General features: G+C 62.4%; 1 protein-coding gene across 2 annotated transcripts in view; it reads left to right on the top strand.

Annotated features, from left to right (window-relative positions):
- PIK3R3 (phosphoinositide-3-kinase regulatory subunit 3) overlaps positions 1 to 21,843 on the top strand; it is a 101,493-nt gene that overhangs the window by 20,064 nt on the left and 59,586 nt on the right. For both annotated transcript variants that reach the window (XM_068953015.1, XM_068953014.1), the window contains 3 exons: positions 1,024 to 1,155; positions 6,652 to 6,844; positions 7,372 to 7,457. In XM_068953015.1, coding sequence (XP_068809116.1) covers positions 1,024 to 1,155; positions 6,652 to 6,844; positions 7,372 to 7,457 — 411 coding nt within the window. The remainder of the gene's footprint in view (positions 1 to 1,023; positions 1,156 to 6,651; positions 6,845 to 7,371; positions 7,458 to 21,843) is intronic.

Genomic DNA, 21,843 nt, shown 5'->3' with positions numbered 1-21,843 from the left:
CGTCGCCCTCCGGGCGGCCGGGGCTGAGAGACCTCCAAGAAAAACGCATGAGGCAATGCCTCAAAGGATGGCCGAAAGGGCTCTTCTCCCCAGACCGCGGTGAAGTAACGTCCCACCCTTTGGCTCCCGCCGCTCCGTGGCACATTTTCTCTCTGAGTGCTGACCCCATCCTGAGCTCAATTTTGGATGGGTTCAGCCTTTCCCACATGGTTTCTCCCAGACATGGTGTTGCATGTCCCAGGAGCATCCTTCACCGCCTCCCCGGGCACAGCTGTGTTTCAGGGCTGGCGGAAGCGATGCCAGCCAGGGCCATGCTCGCAGCATTTCGAGATCGTTGGGGACGATGCCTGTCTTCGGTGGCACGCGTTACCCTGGGTGCCATAACCCCATGTCAGCCCTGCAAAGCAGCCCAGCAGGGGTGGCCCAGGGAGCATCGTGTGGTGCTGCATCGCTCAGCGCTGCATCATTCACTGTTGCATCCTTCGGTGTTGCATCGTTTGGTGCCACATCATTGGATGTCACATCATTTGGTGTCACACCGTCTTTTCCGATTGCCAGGTTTTATTTCCAGGTGGCTCGGTGGATTCTCCATTGGGATGAAGAATGAGCTTTGGTTAATGTGCTTTAAAAAGCAGTCCCTCCTCGGCTGGGGTTGGGGTCCAGCTCCTCGTCCTGAGGGGCAGGGGGTGGCCTGGGGGCAGCTCAGCCGGCGCCGCTGTTTGCTCTGGGTGGAAATGCGGGCGAGCTCTGCCACTGTGCTGAAGCTGGGGCAGAAATATGTGCTGGGTGGTGCATGGAGGTGCGTTCACAGGCTGCCCCGCACCAGGCACTGGGGCACGGCTGGGGGAGCGGGCCCTGATTTGTGGGCAAAGGCCCAATGTGGGTGGAGGGCTGGAAAAGTAAATGCCGCTGTGCACTGGGAAAAACCAGGAGGAGGAAACAAGGCCGGGAAGCTCCAGAGGGGCAGCACCGTAGCTGTATCCGTGGGCTGACAACCCCCCCCCCCCGGGTCTCTCCTTGCAGATGCGTCTGCCGTGGACATGGACCGGTATGACGCCCAGACGCTGGCGGAGGCCCTGATGTGGTACCTCCAGGAGCTCCCGTCCCCCGTCATCCACCCAGCCGTCCACACCGACCTGCTCTATCTGGCTCAAGGTGAGCATCGCCGGGGCCTCGCGGGGCCGGAGAGCGTCCTGGGGCTGGAAGAGCCCGGGGAGCGCTGCCGAGGGGGCTCACGTGCGGCTCGAGGGGCCCGGGAGCGCTCGGGCCCGTCCCCTCCCCGGCGCTGCATCAGGAGCGCATCTGCGCACGGGGCGCACGGGCTGCTCCGGCCCTTTCCCGCTCCGCGCCGGCCGGTGGTTATTTCCCTTGGAGCAGGGCTCGGTCTTTTTATCCGTCCGGTTGGGAAGTGGTTGTTCCAGGAGCTGCCAGAAATCATTACGGCTAATAATACGCGCTGATTATACGCTGTGGGTCTGCAAATTACGGCCTGGCGGTCGGGCAAACGGCACGAGGCATCTCTGAAGGGTTTTGCAAGTCTAAAAGTAGCCGGGAGGATTTTGGTGGGGGGAGCGGTGAGCAGGGAAGGGCTCCCCCCCCTCCACCTCCCGGCTGCGAGCCGGGGCGGCGGGCTGCTCCTTCGGCCAAAAGGAGCCCGTCGGCCGCCCCGAACGAGACACCCCGCGATCGCTCCTCGCAGGTCGCTGAAAGGCAGCAGGGACTTTGCGCGCTCAGCAAAACCCCGGCGGTTTGGGCAGGCTGCAGGCGCCCAGGGGACAGGACCGTCCCGGAGAAGAGGGCGGGTTTGCTCGTTTTTTCCTGCTCGGCTGGGCGCCGTCTAAGCCAAAGTCCGGTGCTCCGGTCCCTTCCTCGCAGGGACAGTCCTGCTGACACGGACACGCTCAGACCTTTCCCCAAAGAAACAGTTCAAGGAAAACTGGATTTGCTTGAGAAATCAGAAATGCGTCAGCGGTAGCGCTGCCCTGTCGGCCCGGTAGCTCCGGCCCCCGCGGCCCATGCTGCAGCCACGTGTGTGACGCCGGGGACGAAGGACCGCCGGGAGCATCCTCCCGGATTGCAGCAGCTCTCGGGAGATGCTCCAGCAAAGCGAGACGCATTGCCGGAGGGGAGCAGGGCAGAGCCCGCTGCCTGGCCGGCCCCGGCCCGGCTCTCCCGCGGGCGATGCCAGCCGCATCCCGGCGGCAGACTGAAAAAGAGCCGCCGGCTCCCGGATGAATCCCACAGCGGCGCTGGGACCCTGAGCAGAGGGAATTGCCCCTTTCCCTCCCGCCCGGCCGGATCTGCTGGGGGCGGCGCTGGGCTGAGGCGATGCGGCCGGACCGCGGGTTTCCAGCGAGGCGGCGGCGGGGTCTGGGACCCCCGCGCAGCTCCCTGCTCCCGCTGGGCATCAAGGGGGAAGGCAGCGGGCAGGCTGCTCTCCGGCTCAGCCCGGACGCGCAGCTCCAGGTGGATATAACGCGGCGCTGAAAGCCGCCTGCCGGCAACGGCCCCGCTCCGGGCCAGCTCGACTGCACGAGCGCCGCGGAGCCGGGCAAACCGGGGGGATGCGGCCGGCTCCGCTTCTGCGGCGCCGGTGGCGAAACGCCCATGCGATCCTCTCCCACGGTCGGAGCCACACGAGGACAACAGCATTTCGCAACCCGCGTCTCCCTCCTCGGACGGTCAGGGGCTGCGAGCCGAGCTGGACGCCACGGCTTTCCGCCCCGCAGCGAGCGGCTGAGCCTGCTCTTGGAGGGGACCCACGTTGCAGCACCCGGTGCCCTCTCCCACCTGGACCTGCCACCGCGGGGAGATGTTGGGATGTCAGAGCATGCAGCTTGGGTTTTACTTTGTCCCACAGACCTGCTCCCGGTCTTTCAGGGGGTCCCAAAGGAAAACCTCCAGGGAGGAACCACGGCGATGGGCTGGGTCGCACTGTGCACCCTCCAAATCCCGCTGTGCACCCTCCGAATCCCACTGCATGCCCCCGGCCCCTCTGCTGCCCGGAGACGCAGGCGAGGTGCCGCTGCTGCAGCCAGCGAGCAGCGCCGGTGCACCCGGGCCCTGCCAGAAGAGCAGCCGGCTGCCAAGTCTCTGTGATACTGGCCCAGGAAGAAAGCGTTATTACAATATTTTGGCTCTGCTGCCTGGGAATTTTTTACTGTAATCTAGTCAAGATTTGGCTTTATATGGGCATAGAAGAATTCTCTGCTTTTTTAGCTCAGGATTTTGGAAGTGCCTGTAGGTCTCTGCAAGTTTTTCAGCCTCTGTGCAAATATATGAGATGGTTAAGCTTTCGGTTTTGTTTGATTTTTTTCACTGAAGTGACAGGCCCAGGGCTGGTAACCAGGTCAGTGAAGGGAGACAGGAGTCCTTGGTCTGTCCAACTGGGAGCTTGGAACAAAACGCTTTGCAAATGAGTTCTCGTAGAGAAAAACCACAGACGAAAACCTGGGCCAGGATCTCTCCAATCTCCACCCCGTTCCCCCTCTGAGACAAGCCTCGGCGATGCTGGAAGCAGCCCTCCATGAGGGAGCCGCTGCCGCTCACGGCATGCCCGGTGCAGCACCGCATCCCGGGCGCTTTGCTCCCCAGCCAGCGCGAGGACGCCTCCCAGCGCGCGGCCTGAGCTGAGCCCGGGCGCACTCAGCACAGAGGCAGAAGAAGCAAAGCTTGCCCCGGCAGCCCGTGGCCAGGTTGTCCATCCCAGCGCTACCCGCAAGGCTGGAAGAAGCACATCTGAATGCACCGAGCCAATGCTCCCCCCCATCGGCTTTTCCAGGGTCAACCTCCTCGGTCTCGGGGGACGTCGGACCTCAGCGGTCTGACAGAAGGAGGACACATTTCCATGTGGTTCGCCCCCACATTTTCTTCCCGGAGCTATACACACCCTGCAGGCAGAAGCTGTATCCGGGGTCAGCAGGGCCAGGACACGGTCCCCCCCAGCCCCAGGCCCCACGGGCGTTGCAAGGCAAGGGCCAGGCCCTCACCCACCTCGCAAGATAGCTACCGTGCTCGACAACCCGCGTCCCGCTCCTTCCTCCCCAGCTGCCTTTGAAAGCAGATTTTCCCCTTTCGCAGCAGCCGGTTGTTGCTGGTACAGCTCAGTATCCACCATCGCCAGGAGAAGCTTTTCTGCTCCGATCAGGAGGAGCACTTCTGCAGATCACGGTCTTGCCTTGCTTGGCAGGGACCAAAAGATCACCTGCGGCCGGAGCAGCGTGCCGAGCCAGCCCGGCCGTCCCTCCCTGGTCTGCCTGAGGCCGGAGGAATTTGCTGCCGCTGAAGGACAGCGCTGGCTCGCAGTCAAGCCCTCGGCAGTGCAAACCTCCCCCGCCTCCCGCCGTCATCTCCTTCCACTTGCTCTGCAAACAGGCTTGGGTTTTCCCCCACACTTCTTGCCCAGCCCCAGAGCTGGCCAACAGGCTTCGTATGTAAGTGAATACCGAGAGTTGGCAGCTGGCTCTGCCGAAACCCTGCGTTTCTCCCCAGCCTCATCTCTCCCAGCCGCAGGCGTGGGAGCGTGCACCCATCCGCAGCCCCTCGCCACGTGCCTGCAAACCAGCCTGGACCCCCTCCCACGACCCCGCAGCCTCCCTGCCTGGGTGCAAGCCACCACGGTGGGCCCGGGAATATGCACCCGTACGCATAGTGACCCACACATCCTCGCAGGAAAAGCCCTACTCGCGGCCTGTGCGTGGAGAAGATGATGGAGAGCTCACACCCCGTCCGCAGCGATTCTCTCCTTGCCCTCCCCTCGCCTCCCCCACGCAGGGACACGGAGCCGCGGAGAAACACCCTCGGCCAGCTCCTGCTGGAGCCCGTGAGGGCCGGTGGCATGGAGACGCTGTCTTTCCTCGTACCCGCTCGAGAGGAGAAATCAAAGGCTGCCTCCCTTCCAAGGATAAAAACTCAATTAGAAAGCAATTAGTCGGGTTGTCTCGTTAAGCTACTTCAAAGGGAAGCGCCTTTCCCCTGCAGCCCGAGTTCCTCGGATTCCTGCGCAGGAGCAATCTCTGCTCATTGCACAACACGGCGGAGGAGGATGGAGCCGGGAACCGAGGCGAAAACTGCTGGGGATTTCTCTGGGGCTTAAAAAAAGAGAAAACACAACTCTTTGAGGAGAGAGTCCTGATTTTTGGCAGTTTGCCCTTGCAAGCAGCCTCCTTCTGCCAAGGCTGAGGCTGGGTTGCTGGGGAGGGCAGGAGGGGACCCACCACCTGAGGTCCAGCTCCACGCCAGGACATCATCTGCGACACCTTCCAGGCCCAAACCTGGATGGACGTGAACCTGCTCCCAGCGGAAAGCAGCGTAGCGCTGGGAGCGCAGAGCGGGTAGCACATTGCCGCAGCAGCACGGCCGTGGGGGTCCAGGCAGCTCCCTCTGGGACATCTGCGGTCCTTCGCCTGGGCGCTGCCCTGGAAGGGATCCGGGTTTGCGGTGCACCGAAACCAGCCCACACGGCATCACGCAGCCCTTCGGAGAGCATCAGCTCCAAGCTGTGGGGCGAGGGCTGGAAAAGCAGCAGGCTGGCACATGGTAGGCTGGAAAGCCAGGGAAAGGAGGCCCTCCCAAACGCCTTGCCCGGAGGTTGGCTATGCTGCCCTTAGTGCCTCGGGCCGGGATTTCTCCTTAGGCTGCCCCCAAGGCAAGGCTGGAGACTGCAGAGACCCAGGTTTGGGGATGGGCGTGGGGGGGGAATGGGCCAGGGTGCAACTAGCCCCGAGGTTGGATCCTGCCCGGAGCCCTCCGAGGCACCACTGATGTGCCCGGCAGGAGACCCCAGCGCAGCCTCCGGCGCCGGGGCACCCGGGTGCACGTCAGCCCCGAGGACCGATGGATGCCTGGAGCCGGCTGGGCGCCCGCCAAACCGCAGCCCTGGTGCAAAAAGCCGCGGGGAGCTGACTCAGCCTCGCGGCCCCACTCAGGATGCGACCTTTGAAGCTGGCTGTGCACAGCAGAGCCCTGGGGACTTTCCTGTCTGCAGCAGATGAAAGGGCCGGCCCGAGGCGGGGAAGGAGGACAGCCGGCAGAGCAGCACCGCTCCCCCGCCTGAGATCGCCGCTCACAAGATTAGGGACCCCTGGCACTGCTGCGACAAGCTTGTGCAATGCCACCACGCGTGTTGGGACATCAGGGATGTGAGCTGGTCCGGAGCTGTCCGGAGGGCCGCGCGTGCCCTTGCTCCTCGGCGACGCCGGGCCCAGCTCTTCGCCCGGCCCGGGCAGCGGCTGTTGGACCCTACTGCGTTTTGCCTGTCTAAATGCGCGTGGCCCCGTTCGAGTACGGCTGGAAGCTGCTACTCCTCCCTCCGTCCTGCTCCGGGGCTGCGTGCCCGGCCGGGGGCTGCGTTACGCCTCCGTGCAAGCAGCGGAGAGGAGGCAGAGCGGGGCACGGCCGCTGCTAGGTGAGCAGCTCCGTCCCTGCCACCCGTGTCCCTGGCTGGAGTAGCAACGCGTCTGGAGGGGAAAGGCTATGGGGCTAAACCTGGGCTCGGCGGGGAGCAGGGGCCCAGCAGCGCTCACGGCGCGTGCGTCCGCAGGCAGGCGCGTGGCTCGGCGACAGGGTTACAGCGCCAGCCGGGAGAGGCGAGGGGCCACCCCGGCCGGCCAAAACTGAGCTTTCTCTCCTGCTCTTCCCCCTCTCCCGCAGAGACGCAGAGCCTGGAGGAGTGCGGCCGGCGAGCGGGAGCCGTGCTGGCGGGGCCGGGCCTGCCGCAGCCCCACGCGCTCCTCCTGCGGGAGCTCACGCGCCACTTGGGCCGGCTGTGCCGGCCCGGCCGCCCGGCGCCCCGGCTGCTGGGCGAGCTCTTCGGCGAGGTGCTCTTCCGCCCCGCTCTCGCCAGGTGAGGCGCCCGCTCGGGGTCCCAGCTGCGAAGGGGTGCGTCGCGCCCGTGCCGAAAACCCGGCGCCCCTTGGGGGTCCCTTGCTCCCCTGCACGTTTGCCCCACGGCTCCGAGTCGTGTGTCACCTTCCTGACGACTCGGCTTTTTTAGCCTCTTTTTTTTTTTTTTTTTTGCCCCTTTCGCTTGCATTTATGTGAAACCCTGTGTCTGAAGAGCCCACCAGCCCCGGGCACGTGGGTTTTTCATGGGGGGGGGGGGGGCGCTGCAGAGCCCCCACCCGCACTGCAGCCTTCTGACCTCACAGCTTTCTGACATCACAGCCGTGTGACATCACAGCCGTGCCCCCAGCGACGCGCTGTGACGTCACGCGCGGGGCCGTAATAAAGGCTGGTGCCCGAGTCCCGCTGGGGGCCAGTGGGGCCGGGGCGGCGCGGGAGCCGGGGCGCTCGGTGCCCTCCCAGGAGCCCCACGCGGGGCCAGCGCTCATGGCCACCCCCTCTTCCTCCTCCTCCTCCTCCTCCCCGCAGCGCCGAGGCCAGCCCCGAGCTCCGCGCCAAGGTGGTCGAGTCCCTCATCGTGGCCGGCGGCACGGCCGAGGCGCCGGCGGTCCCCGGTAAGAGACGTCGTGGGGCGGCGGGGCGGTCCCGCGCGGGCGGTCTGGGGGCTGCGGCGGTCGTGCGCTTGGCGGTGCCCTCGGCCGTTTGGGAGCCGGGGCTGAGGCCCAGGGCCGGGATGGATGCTGGGGTTTGCGAACCGTTCACGCTCCCCTCCCTGCTTTCGCCTTACCTGTGCCACTCCGCCGTAAGGCAGATCTCGTGGCATTTCTCTGGAAAGTGAATTTTCCAATCATTTGGAAAAAATGGAAGTTTGGCAGCTGTTTCGCTTAATGTCCACGTCCCTGGCCGCAGCGTGGTGCCAGCGGGTCCCGAGCTGCCGGCAGGCTGAGCCCTTGCGGGAAGGCGGAGGGCAACGGTGTGTGCAAGGTGCCACGTGTGCGTGTTTTTTCTTCTGATACTAAGGAACCCACAGCCTCTCCCAGGCTTCAGCCCCAAGGACTGTAATTATGTCCTTTTTTTACTATCAAAACAGGTGTTTGCCCTCCAGCGTCCGTTCATTCCCTACCTTGGCTTTGCTGATGTAAGGTCCAGCCCTCCGCTGACCTCCTTCTCCTGCCCCGTCCCCCTTGCTTGGTTTCATCTCTCGTGTCCCCCCGTTGAGGAACAGGCTTCGGTGTGGGGCTGTTTGGTGTTTGTGCAGCACTTAGGCCAAGTACCAGGCCCTGGAGCGCAAGTGGGGGACTCGGGGCAGGGAGCAGTGAGTGTCTCCCATGGTGCCGATTTCCCTCAGCTAAGTCCCCATCATGTCAAGATGTGAGTGTGGGGGCTTCGTGCAAGTCTCATGGAGGAGAAAACCAAACTCCCAGTGCCTCAGGAGGGACCCTTGCCGTGGGATGCTCCTGAAGATGGGGCGCAGGCAGGGTGGGGATGTGCTGGGAGGAAAAGTGGTTGTTTGGGCACCAGCCACAGACCTTGAGGACCATAGTGACCAGCCTTTGTCCAAGCAGAGGGTTTGCAATGACTTCTCATGACTGCTGTGGGATCTTACCTCCCCTTGCCAAAGCCTGGCTGTCCCCTCTTCCCCGCCGTGGAGCCCTCCGGATCCACGGGGGAGTCACAGCTGCTCCCAGCCTTCCCCGCTCAGAGATAGTTCAGTGTTGGCCCCGGTGGATCCTGTCTCCATGCGTTCCCTGCTTGTAATATAGCTGGGTCCCTGTCATCGCCCTGCATCGCTGTGGGGTGGCCAGGCCAGGCAGGATTATGACTCTTAATGTTCTTCATAAATCAGCCCTTTCAGACCTGTCATCTTGCTTCTTGCTCTCCCTTGAGCTCTCGCCCACGAGTTTGTCGACATGGATATGTCTCCTCTGCTGCTGATCCAGCAGTTATGCAGCTGGAGCCCCGGCTTGCCCCGGGGTCTGCTGCAACGTCCTGGCTGCTGTCCCCACTCCCGTGGTGTCGCTTGTCCCCCCCACCCCAGACGGAGTGGGGAGGTGGGTGAGGACTCCTGGGTCCTCATCCTGGCCACGAGCCCCACAGAAACATGTCCCAAGGGCCGGGAACCGGAGCCTGGACACCTGGGCGCTCCCCCCGCCGGCTGAGCAGCTCGCTGCGTGACTTCGGACAAGTCCTGCAGCCTCATCTCTGTTTGTATCTAAAAGTGAGGATATTATTACTTGTCTGTCATCACATTAGGATGTTGGGAAGCTTAATTAAATGCCTGCAAAGCGCTTTTGAGAGCTGTGGATGAAAGATGCTATATAAAGTGCAAGGAATTATTATTAGCAGCTCGGAGGCAGGGTCCGTGCGCGCTCGGCTCCTGTTCCTGCCCTCGCTCCCTGCCTCGCTCCTCCTGCTGCCCCCACGTCCGGGCACCATTATTATTTTCGTGCAGGTATGGAGCTGTGGCTTTATAATTATACATGTAAAATAGCTATAAATACCCTGCAATAACACAGCGGGTGTGTGCAAGTGGCACAGGAATAGGAGTCAGTAGTTGACACGGAGGAAACCACGGTGTGACCTCATTCTGACTCAAGCATAAATATACCTCGAGTGAGCATGCGGCTGGGGGATTTCAGGGCTGGGGGGACAGAGAGGGTCGCTCCCGCATGGGGCCCTTTCCAGGCTCACGGGGCTGTGGGAGGCGCAGCCGTGGGACCCAGCACGAGGGCACGGGGGCTGCCAGGAGGGTCTCCGCGACGGGGACGGTTGCTGGGACGTTGCGTTTTGCTGGCGCCGGCAAGGATGCAATCCAAAGCCGGTGGCTACCCTTGAAGGGCTGCGCCGTGGGGTCATGGTCCCACCTCTCCCGCACATCCCAGGGGCTGATGTTTGAGGCTTCGGTGCAGAAAATGAGCATATAAAGGATTACAAACCCGCACTAGCGGAATCTGGTTCCCAGTAGGGCTGCCTGGTGTGGATTCGCTGGTGGCTAATATTGTTGCTGAGTTTGATCTGCCATAAAGGCAAATCATCCGAGCCCTCTCCCACCATGGGTTCATGGTGGGTCCTTAAAGCACTTCTCGGCGCCCAGGGGACGCATGGGTCGGGCAGCAGCAGGGTCACACTGGATGCACCGAGTTGTGTGTGGCCGAGCCCAAGGCCGGGTGGCCGCATCCAGACCTCCTCGCCGCTTCCCGCTGCGAGTCCCCCACTGCCGCAGCCATCCCTTCCAGAGCCGGGTGCTCCCGGCCGGGCGCGTGGAGCCCCTCGCGGTCCCTGGCGCCGGGGGGATCCGTCTCCCGAGCTTGGATGCGGGAGTGCCAGGGAAGGCAAAGGGAAGAACTGATGTAAATACCAGCTCAGCTGAAGGAAGATGACTTCATCTCCTTTTCCTCTGCCGGTGCTATTTTTAGGCACTTTAATTTACTCTCCTTTGCTTTATTATCTCTCCAGCAACCCGTTAGCCCTTACACAGCAGGATGCCTCTACGCACCATGCAGCAAAAACTTGTGCAAACTGCCCCCCCCAACAAAAAACAAACAAAATGGGGGTGGGAGGCAGGAAAAGAAGGCAGAGAGGTGAGGAGCAGGAATATAGCTGTCCTTTGGAGGAGAAAATGTGAGGATTTCAGCTCCTTTTAGGGGGGAAGAGTGGAAATCAGGCATTCCCTCTCCCTCCTCCTGAGCGGGATTTTAGCAGAAAAACAACCCTGCCGTTTCTAAGCCCTCTCTTAGCTTTGGGAGCCGTGCTGCTGGAGAGCCCCGTGGCCACCCGCGGGCCACCAAGCGCCGCGGGGGACAGGCACCGTCGCCGCGGAGCGTGGCACGCGGCACGGCGATTGCCACCCTCCCCATCCTTCACCCGTCTCCTTTCCTGCTCCGTGACGATCACGCAGTTCTCTTGCAGCTGGTGCCCCACCGGCCAGGCTGGCGTGGACTCTCCGGTGGCTAGTAGCGTGGTTGAGCCCGTGTTGTGACCGCTTCTGTGGGGTCGGACCCTGGGCCGGCCCCTCTCCCTTGTCCCCACAGGGTTTCTCTCCCAGGCTGTGCCAGCCCCCTTCCTTTCACAGGCGGAAAGGGTGAAAAGTAGCCGGTGCGGGGAGTGGGGGGGGGGAACCAACCAAAAAACCCTGGGTGGAGGGCAGCGGGGGGAGGCAGCTGCCGCGGCCGAGAAGCCCCCCGCGCGCAGCAGCCTGCTTCTGCCTCCCCTAATCTGAAAATAATACGGAGCAAACAAATTAACGCTGGGGGGGCGGCGGGGGGGGGAGCGAGAGCGAGAGCCTCGCGACGCGAGATGGGGAGAGCGGCTAAAAATAACCGATCCCCGCAGGCGCAGGGAGAAACACGACAAGAATATACACTCTTGCGATCCCGGGCGGAGGAGGCCTCCCGCTCATCCCGCCGCTCCGGCCGCTAACGCAATGGAGCTCGTCGGCTCCAGAGAGGGGGAAGCCTCAGAAAGAGCTGAGCGGCGGCGGCGGCGGCGGGGCGAGGGGCAGGCGCAGACGCAGGGCCGGACCGGCGGGCGTCCCCACGGGCCGGGCTCTCGCATGGCTCCCGCAGGATCCTTGCGACACCCGGCGCGGCGGGCGGCCGAGGGTGGGGGTCCGGCAGGGGAAGGCTCGGCCCCTCCTCGCCCCCGTGCGCCCCGGGGCGCCCAGCTGGGAGGCAGCCGCCGCGTGACCCGCTTGCAGGCTGCCTGCAGGCAATAGCGGGATGCTGGCGGGGGACCCCAGCGGTGCTGCTTGCGCCGCTAATTTTAGCCTGTGCTCAACTAATCACGGAGCGGGAGGGGGCCGGCCGGGGCGTCGCGGCAAGCCCAGCCTCTCCCCGGGCTGCCCGCTGCCGCGGGGAGCGGGGCTTGGAGAAACAGGGGCCGGGGCGTGCTCCCCCTTGTTATTTTCTGTTTGGAGAAACTAGGACTGACCCCCTGCTGCGACCGCCTCCTCCAGCCCGTCCTCTTCCCGCGCGGGAGGGATGAAGGGATGCCCTGCGGCAGCCCTAGGGCGAGCGGAGCGGGCTTCCTTCCCTCCGGGTCACCCCGTGCCTCAGTCTCCCCATCTGCCTGGCCCCATTGCCTTTGCCAGGGGACTTTCTCAGGGTGCCTCTGCTGCTATATTCACCCTCCGGGGAAAACAGCCTGCGGCACTTCTCTGCCGATCCAACCCCGACGGAGCGGAGCGCCGTCCCCGCCAGCCCACCCCGCGCCTGGGGAAACAGCTCCCGGCGGAAACACCGCTCCGTTCGGATTCAAACCCTTTTCCTCCCCGGACCGTGTGGTCAGAGCTGATAATGGGCTGATTAGGGCCAAAGCATTGTGTGCGCCGCCGAACAATAACCTGCCGGGGAGGATTTTACTGCCAGAGAGGAAACTGTGCAGCTCGGCGGGCCGGGATTAGGACCTGACCCCTCGGCGTGCACCGCCGGCGGGCCTTGGGGGTGCCCCGCTTTCTTTGCATTGTTGCTTTCTTTTTTTCCGGCGTGTCTAACGTTGCGGGATGGTGGTCCGGGGACGGCGGGCTGGTGGGAGCCTCGCTGGTGGAGCGCCCGGCCGCTCCGCCTGCCCGCAGCCATACAGCCGTGAAAGCTGCCAGCGCAGGAAACTCCTGGGTCTGGGGGGTTTTGCGTGGCGCAGTCGGGCCTTGGTCCTGGGGATCTGCAGCGCTGTCCCTGGAGCGGGGCACGCTGAGCAAGCAGGTCTGCAGGACTCGGGGCACGCAGATGGCGTGAGAAATCAGCCCCTAGGGTCAGGATGCAGCAAAACGCAGGTGGTTAAAGGGGTTTAAGGTGCAGGCAGTCCCTTGGCTCTCCATCCTGCTGACTGCCGGGTCCTGGGGCAGGCCGTGCTGATGGCGGGCAGGGGTTTCTGTGCCCTGTTTCTCCGTGCCTGGCTGGGCTGGCCCCGTTCCTCTTCCCAGGGCCACCTCCCCCTGCCGCAGATTCATCCCCTCCCAGGGCTCCCGTCCAGAGGCACCGGCCGAAGTGGCGCTCCGAAGCAGTGGCTCGTTCCTGCATGTTCCCCCCACGCTGAGCAGCCGCCCCAGGCAAACATCACCCTGCAAACAGCCTCCCAAAAGCCAAACCAAGGAGGCCCCTTGCCCCACTGCCCTGCCCAAAACCCGCACGTCCGAAGCAGCTCAAACAGGTCTCTGAGGCCGGGATGCAACCACCTCCCGATGCTTGGATCGGTTGGAAGCCATGCGAATGGCTTGCACGGGCTGCCGCGTCCTCATCCGTCCTCCAGCGCAGCCGCGCGGGTGGCCAAACCCCTGGGAAGGGGCGCGGGGAGCCGGCGCTCCGCCGGGGAACGCCGCGCGCGGCCCGCGTGTTGGTGCTGCCGATGCTCCTGCCGGCTCGGGGGGCTGCTCCGCCAGCCACAGCCCGTTTCCCTACTAGGCACCAAAGGCAGGAGCATCCTCTCCCGCGTGAGGGTGCCTCCGTCCCCCACAGCCTTCCAGGCTAGCGCACATGGGCTCCGCTGCCCTTTCATTTCGGAGATGCCGGCACAGGGCAGCGCTGCCCACGGCTGGGTGCACGCTGGCGCGGGAGGGTCACTCGGAGATCCTGCCTGCGGGAGAGCCCAGCTCCCCGGGAGGGTGCAGCAGGCTCCGCCGTGGGCCGCTTTCCCCTTGGTGCCCCGACATCGGTCCCCTCCCGCGGCACAGCCGGGCAGGAGCGGGTCTGGATGTGCCGTGTCCTGCTCTCGCATTACCCTGAAACCTGTGCAGACGCTGGCTGCCTCGTGGGGCGTCGCGGCCCAGAAACACCTGCACCTGCAGCCCTGGAGAGCGGAGCGATCCCAGCAGCATCCCTGGACCGCGTCCTGGGGAGCAGCCCGGCCGAGCCAGGAGCCACCTCGGCTCCCGGGGTCCCCGGGGTGCAGAGGAGGGGGCAAGGCCGGGAGCAGGGCACCCCGGCTCCAGGGCAAGGCAGGAGTTGGGGCAACGAGTGCCCTGGGGATGGCAGGGCCGTGTGAGGCGCCGAGCTCGCGAGCGGGGTGACTGGTGGCTGCCGGCTGCTATCCCGGACGCCAGCCAGACCTGCCTGGCTTTAAAATCTGTTAGCGTCATTTTGCTGCTGAAGCGGAGAGCAGCGCAGGCAGCAGAAACGTTCGGGCACGGCTGAGATCAGAGCAGGATTTCAATTACAGTAGTCAGAGGTGCCACAGATAAGAAACCTCTGGTCTCTGACGCCCCGACAGCTGTCCTCTGGCTCAAACCAGCGTGAATCGCGAGCGGCTCCATCAAAATCACTGAAGTGGGACTAGGGCAAAATTGGACTGAGACTCCATTGTCATCTGCCCTGGCGGAAAATACTTCCGGTGCGCTCCTCGGGGAAGAGACCCGCGTTCTCGGAGGCGGGGGGAAGCGCCAGGCAGGGCAGGGAGTCACCGGGGACCTCGTCCACCGTGCAGGCACCGGCCACACGGCCCCGTGGGGAGCCTTGCGCAAGCCTCGCTGTGCCTCAGTTTCCCCAGTGCTCCCTGCCCCGAAGCGGAGGGCTACGGTGATGGTTGGTGGCAGCCGTGAAACGCTTGGTACCCTCCCACGTAGGAGGGAGGGGGCCGCGGGAAAAGGGGGCCAGACTTGAGCAACGCAACCCGAGAGGAGGAGGAGAAGGAGGAGGCTTGGGCGGCGGAGGGAGAGATGCCGCGGAGGGGGAAAAGGTGGGTCAGGCCTCTCTTTCCTCCCGGCATTGGCTCGGACGCAGGCAGGGCAGCAGCTGCCAACGCGGCGCCCGGCGCGCCGCTGCCCTCGTCTCAGCCAGCCCGCCCCGCTCGCCACCTCCAACCCGCACCTCCCGGCGGGGTGCCGGCCCCAGCGGGCGCTCATCGCCGTGGACCACACATCCCGGCCACGCCAGCCCGCCGGCCGCGGTCCGCGGGCCGGAGCGGCCGGGATGTGGCCGAGCCGCGGGGGCGCTGCCCGGCTCCCGGGCGCACAAGGGGCCCTTTCTGCGCCCCCAGAGCGCCGCGGGAGCCGCCGGCCGCCGAAACACACAGCGGCTCTTTCTCCGCCCGCTGGCAGCGCCCGGCCCCGCTGGCCCCGCTCCAGCCTGGCCGGGTGTCAAAGCCCCGGCCGTAAAGTCCTACCCCCAGGGTAAGAGCGGTGGCTGGGAGCCCCGTCGCCGGCAGCGGCCGGGGCCGCGCGAGCCCGCTCCCGAACACTAGGCGTTTGTGCGGGGCGCCGGGGCTGAATGGCCCATCTGTGCGGCCCGGGGGGCTGCCCGGCAGCGCGGAAATGAGAGCAGCTTGCCTCATCTGTTTACCTGGAAGTGGAAACTCCAGCCAGGCCCAGCTGCAGCCTCGGCGGGCGCTTTCATGCCGCGCACAGCCGGAGCTAATGGGCCGGGGCGCGTTAACGCTGCCGCCTCCGCCAGCCCCGGCTCCGGCGGCCCCCCGGCCCGCGCCGCGCGCCCTCGGCTCTCCGAACCTGGCCCCCGAGCCCTGCAGGCCTCCGAGCGGCGGAGACACGGCCACCGACCTCGCGGCGTTTCCTCCGGCTGTGCCCGCGCGGTGCCGACCGGCGCCGGTTGGGTGCGAAGCCCGGGGAGCTGCTGCCCGGGAATTTTCCCTTTCTGCCTGCGGCCGTCCGAGGCCGCGGCTGACGTCCCCGAGCCCTGGGGACCTGAGGCTGGGACGTGGCCCAGGCGAGGGGAGAGGTTGGCGCGACGCTGCTGGGCGATGTGGACTCATTGCTCCCTGCCGTGCAGGGCGCCGTGCCGTCAGGCGGCGTAAGCTCGGTGCCACTGCACCCCAGGGGCTTGCAGGGTCCCTCTGCCTGTGTCCCCGTGCCGTCCATGGGTCTCCAGCCTGGCTGCACATCCCCTTACCATCCGTGGGTCTCCATCCTGGCTGCACATCCCCAAACCATCCGTGGGTCTCCATCCTGGCTGCACATCCCCAAACCATCCGTGGGTCTGCAGCCTGGCTGCACATGCCCATACCATCTGTGGGTCTCCATCCTGGCTGCACATCCCCAAACCATCCGTGGGTCTCCAGCCTGGCTGCACATCCCCTTAGCATCCGTGGGTCTCCAGCCTGGCTGCACATCCCCTTACCATCCGTGGGTCTGCAGCCTGGCTGCACATGCCCATACCATCTGTGGGTCTCCATCCCAGCTGCGCGTCCCTGTACCATCCGTGGGTCTCCATCCTGGCTGCGCGTCCTTGTACCTTCCCTGGTCTCCATGGCTATGGGTCCGAGTTCCTCTCGCCCGCATGTACACATGCTGCAGGCATGGCCTGGGAGCTGCTTTGCAGCTTCAGCAGAGCCAGGATATCCATGCAAGCGGAGGGTTTTGTCCTCTGGGACAGGCAGACCTGGACCGATGGCCACAGACAAGCTGCCAGGGAGGGAAAGCAGCCACCAGCATCTTCATTAGTGCCTGGATGCACAGGGGTTAACGGAGCTGGCTCTCCATCCCCAGCACAAAGGATTCGGGTTGCGTTATCTGTATGTATCTATTTCTATTTGACTGCAGGCAATGCTGAGTTAGAGCCGATCCCGCGGCAGCAATGATGCCGCACAGCTAATCCCGAGGGCTGCAAGGTAGGGTAGGGGATGGCTGCCTTCACCCACAGCCCAGTGCTGGGCGCTTGGCTGCTGCTCGGGGGAGCACTCGCATGCCCAAAAGCCTCCAGGTCACCTGATGCTTGAAATAACCAGAGGACCCAGGCATAGGTGCAATGAGTTTGGTGTTCTCAGCCTTCAGCAGTAACAGCAGGGTTGGGGGGCAGGCACTAGGCACTGCCTCCTTCCCCAGCCCCAAGGCTCGGTGACCTTCCAGTTCTCAAACAAGCTGTATCTGTGCCCAGTTTATCTCCATTTATCCTTTCCTTAAGCTGAACATTCCTGCCCCTTGTCCACCTCCACAGCCCTCATGCTTACCCCGACACATTTCCAGCTGTCCTTCACGTCCCCTCGGCCTGCCAGGCTGTCCTGGTCCCACCTGGCAAGGCTGACTGCTGCCAGTCACACTGTGAGATCTCTCTGCTCTGTCCCACTCTGGTCTCGCCCTTCCTGGGACGTTCAGACAAGGTCTCACAGGGATCCTCCAGCTCATCTGAGAATAGGTCCCGCTTACAGCCCAGAAGCTGCCTGTTTTGTCCCAGGACATCTTGTCCTGGTTCTTGAGCGCACTCCGAGTTAAGCCCACGCCGCCCTCTTTCCATTTCCTTCCATCCACCCACTTCTTTCCGGAAGGGATCTCCAGTCTCATCCGTATCAGCAAGGCCTCCTGCCACGGAGCGTCGGCACATTTCATGAGCTTGCGGCTGGGTTTTGCGCCAAAGTAGTCAGTGAAAAATATGAAATGAGACCAGTTGGAGAAAGCCCCGCTTGGACCCGTCTCACCCTTTCCATGCAGCATTTGTATCTTGCTCCAGCAGCACTTTTGCCACCTCCGTCAGCCACTGGTGCTCCAGCTGACGGGCTGCGTTAGCGGGGCCATGAGCACCAGGACTCAGCACTGGCCGCGTCAGGGCACTGCGGCTGAGGCCCGTGAGTTGCACCAAGTCTCTAGAAGTTTGTGGCCATGTCTTGGGGTTGCCACACAGATTTCTCCATCTCTTGGTCCTTAGTTGGGAGGCAGATGCTGAAGGTGCTAGGATACCTGCAGTACCTGGGATCTCATTGAGCATCCTAGCTGCCATCATCCCCCTGGGAGCTGGTGCTGGGCCTGGGCAGCTTGACCTCGCACTACGCAGACATGGCTGTCGCATCCTTGCTGAGCATCCTTAGCAGCATTTCAGTGCCTTTATTTTTTCAGCTGCTTCTTTGCAAATTGGCTCCTTTGCTGGGTGACAGCAATCGCAGGGGCTGTTTGGGGAGTGAACTGCTGGCAGCATGGAGTCCAGACCGTGGACCTTGTGTTGGTCCTGCTCTGCTCTTGGACCCCGCATCTTGGATGACTCTGGCCCTCTCTGGATGTAGCACAGGAAGAAGCATCATCTAACCGAGGCCTGGGAGATAGAGTCCAGCACCAACCACAGGGGCTTGGGGTCCTCGAAACCATCTGCTTCCCATGGGATGTGCAACTCCAAGTACCAGAGGCATAGGTCACACTGGGGAAAAAGCAGAGCAGTTACAGTCCAAGCTGATGTTGTCCCCAAGACCAGCTAAAGGGAGCACCAGTACGCCAAATCTCTGAAGGATGAGGAAGAAAAATCAACTCGAGCTCAGAAGGCAGCCAGAGTTTCTGCCTTGTGACTTGCCTAGATGCTGATGTCCCCTCACTATATGGTCTGCTGGACCAAACCACATATGGCCCCCAGCATCCCACAGAGAGATAAGGACCATGCCAGCTCCCAGCATGCCTGAAGACAAGGCCAGGCCCCAAAGAGCACAATTCAAACTGTAAGATGACATTTTTGCATCTATTTAAGCTGTCAGGTTCCTGCCCGCTTTTGCTTTCTTCACTGCCCCTGGGGCAACAAGGTCTCTCATATGTGTGTCCCTGCTCTCACAGGTGAGGCAAGCCATGTCCCCTGACTGTCCTGCATCGCTCCTGCAGTGCACCCCTGCCCCTCGGGTTACAGCCTCTTGGAAGGTCTAAGCTGTCCCATGCCTCAATTTGCCCAGCTGCCAGACTGCAGGGACTCTCAGTCCTCCACGAGACAGTGCTGAGCCAGAGCATGCTGAACCGGGCTTCCAGCCCCGCACGGCATCGCCAGCGCTGCGCTCGCTCTGACGTCAGTGCCTCCCACTCCAAGCCCTCGGCTTTTTCTGAATATCTCTTCTGTCATTTCACTTCCACAATACATTAGGATGTAAAGCTCTTAGAAACATGCCCTGGAGAAGCGTGTGCCTTTGCAAGGTGCCTCTGCAACCTCCATCTCGGTTATTACGTGTAGTTCAGCAGGACAGAGAGGCTCCAGACAGGACGAGGACTCCCTGCCCATTATATCCCGTCTGCAGGTAGTCCCTGCTGCAAACGGGCTTTGTCAAGGTTGGAGGGGGACAATGGCAAATGAACTTATGCAGGGCTCAGCAGCGGAGCTGTCAGAGCAGGAGCCCCCTGGACCTCCCTACATGAACTGGGTTTGGAGGACTGAACCTACCTGGGACTTCATGGCCGAGTGTGCAAACAGTTTTAGCCCTTGGACAAGGGGGATGTAGAGTGAAACATTTCACGTCACAAAAAAATCTTCCCACCTGAGACTGCAAAATGAAGTTCCCATTTCAAAACTGAGCAGAACTTGTGACATGTTTCAGAAGTGAAAATAAAGGGCAAATAGGAGAGAAGCTGAACAAAACGCCTTGAACAAGCTGTTGTGGGTCACCTTGAGACAAAATATGGAGGATTTTGAGTATCATCAAAAGCCAATAAAGTCATATTTCAGGGCAGACTAGAACATCATGGCTTTTTTGTGGCTTTTCAGTTCAGCAGCCCAACAGAAAAGTCCACCGTCTGCTCCTCTCCGTGAATAATTTGGCTGTTCATCTCTTGCTCTGCTGGCTGATTTCTTTGGTTTGAAGAAACATAGGAAACAAATTCATGTGGGGTGAACTGCAGAAGGTTTTGGTAATGCAAAAAGCAAAAGCACAAGCTGGCCTTACCTGAATGGCCTGTTTCACTTTGCCGTTTCAAGACTGGTTGTAACCGTTTGGTCGCTGCACATTTATCAGAGAAGCTCTGCTCTGCAGCCTCCAGCAGCTGTTTCTGTAAAAGCATTAAAATGAAACATCTGGAGTGTTTCAGCAAGAGAAACCTGAGTGTTTTGGGGTCCAGAACAACTCCAAAGATCCAAGACGAATTCACAAGTCATCAGGCTTGACCTGAATCTGTTCTTTTTAGCAAGGAAGTAAAAAGCCTTCATCCAAGTATTTTCTTTTCCCAGCTTTTAGCAGGATTAGAAATGCAGTGTCCTGCGCTGGCACAAGTTCCCCTGTGCAGAGCACATCCATGCCCTGAAATCCCTCAGCACTCGGCTAAGAGTCCATCTCGGCATCGAGACGCTTTCTGTTTCTGCTGCGCTCGCTTCCAGTTTCAACGTTTTTTGCTGCAAAGACCAATATAGAAACACTTCACAGCATGGGGCTTCCCTTCCCTGGGGAGTCATCGGCGTTGCTTCGCTCTTCCCACTTGCCAGCTCAGAGGCAAAAGAAGAGGTTGAATTACTTTTTCCAAGAAGAGTGGATTTGGTTTGCAGAAAGATAAGGGCTTAGGAGCAGTTGTTCAGCTCTGCTGAGCCTTTTGCCATCTGGAACCACTTCTGATTTCCTCCTGGATGCCTCTTCCATGGCCTGCATGCCTCCAGCCCCAGCCCTGGCCCACGTAGGCAGTGCTGGGCCAGGGAGCAGAGAGAGGAGGGCTTGCGGTTAGGAAAGGGCTTGGAGCAAGCCACACTGGGCCGGTCATGGCAGCTCGGTGGGTCAGCCCACCCTCGGGTCCTTCCGCTCTGCCTTTCACTGCTAGACGGCCCTCATCTCACCAAGACGGCAGCCACTCGTGCCTACGGCTGCTGCTGCTTTTTCTGACGTAGGGCATGGGAAAAGTCTCATCTTGTCCGTCCTCCCTGTTTCCCTCCTGGGGAGAAAGGCAAAAGCAAAGAAGTCAATGCCACGGCTGGATTGCCTGGACTGTGATGGGGAGAGAGAGAGCTCTCCCCAAGGCTGGCTCGCTCCTAACTTCTGCCCCCAAGCAAAGTCTGCGGTGCCCAGTAAGGGACTGTGCTCCTGCAGCTACTTTGTCCCTTAGGGACTCCACTAAAAAGTGTCTCCCCAGTGCTCACATCGCCTACCGCCTATGGAAGCTGGAGGAGAACTGGGTGTCTCGGAGACTGTCACCTCACCGTCAGACGTGGCTGAAGTTGGAGATGGAGAGGAGGAGGGAAGGAAAGACAGGCAGGGGTGTAGCATCACATGCGCTTCATCTCCCCAGACAGAGGCTGCCGCCAGCCCGCGCCGGGAAGGGCCCTGCGCAGCTCGGCGGCTCTTCGCCGGGACGAGGGATGTGAGCGCAGCCCCAGCACCCGCCGTCCCCGGGCCCCTGACAGCAGGCAGCAGCCACTGTGTAGCAGAGGCCTGATCCAGAGCAGGGTGCCGTGGCCAGACGGCTGGACAGGATCAGACCCTCAGAGCTCTGCAGGGCGTGGGCTTGCCCTGGGTGCCGTAGGAGAGGACGGAGCGGTGCTAAAGGGCTGCTCGCCGCTGCCTGAGCGGGGGCAGCCTTGGTACAAACCTCCTCTTCAGTTTCCCTGCAAGATCTGTGCGGTACATGTTAAATATTGGTTGCTTTTCCAGTGCCTCTCGCTAGGCAGAGAGGATTTTAGGCACGATTTCAAGCAGCACGCGCTGAAAGCTGCGGTCACGGCCCCCTCCCCACCATGGCTTTTAATTGCTTTTGCTGGCTGCGCGCTCTGCCTCCGCGCGCCGGAGGCCTCGAGGCTCGGGGGCAGATCGGCCCCGTCACCGCCGTTGCAGGGGAGGCGGTCAGAAGGGAGCGGGAGCCCCCGCACCCGGAGGAGGGATGGGATCCGCGCGCTGCGATCGCAGGATGGGGTCGGGGAAGGGAGCCGGCGTGCAGCTGTGCACGGGAGGGAGAGCAGGCACGCGCGGGTCCTGCTCGGGGCCGCGCTGCCGCTGCCCGGGCAGCCCGTAACTTCCCGAGCATCCAGCGCTTGAAACAACCTGCTTTCGGCAAGCGTCTTCCCCGGAGAGCCCGCTCGCTGCAATTAATCTGGGCACGGTTTATGCTAATGACTCTCCCCACTTTAAATTATAAATGGCCCTTGGCATGTGTGCACACAAACACACGTGCCTGCGCAGAGATCCTTTAAGGCCATCATTAGCCGTAATTAGCGGGATCTGTCACTCATCTTTGGCAGTTAACGATGAGCCCTGAGTCACAGGAATCCGGCGGCAGATAAAATAAACACGATTTCAAACAGTTTGGAAATAACAAGCCCTCATTAATCAGACAAGCCCCCAAGGGGAGCGCTTGGAAGAGCGCCGGCTTCTTTGCCGTCTCCAAGACCGGGGCTGGGGGGGCTCGGT

Source organism: Struthio camelus, chromosome 8 (assembly GCF_040807025.1).
Source record: "Struthio camelus isolate bStrCam1 chromosome 8, bStrCam1.hap1, whole genome shotgun sequence".
In the NCBI taxonomy this organism is placed as follows: Eukaryota; Metazoa; Chordata; class Aves; order Struthioniformes; family Struthionidae; genus Struthio; species Struthio camelus.
The sequence above is the reverse complement of the archived record's forward strand: the minus strand, read 5'-3'. Positions and strand labels throughout refer to the sequence as shown.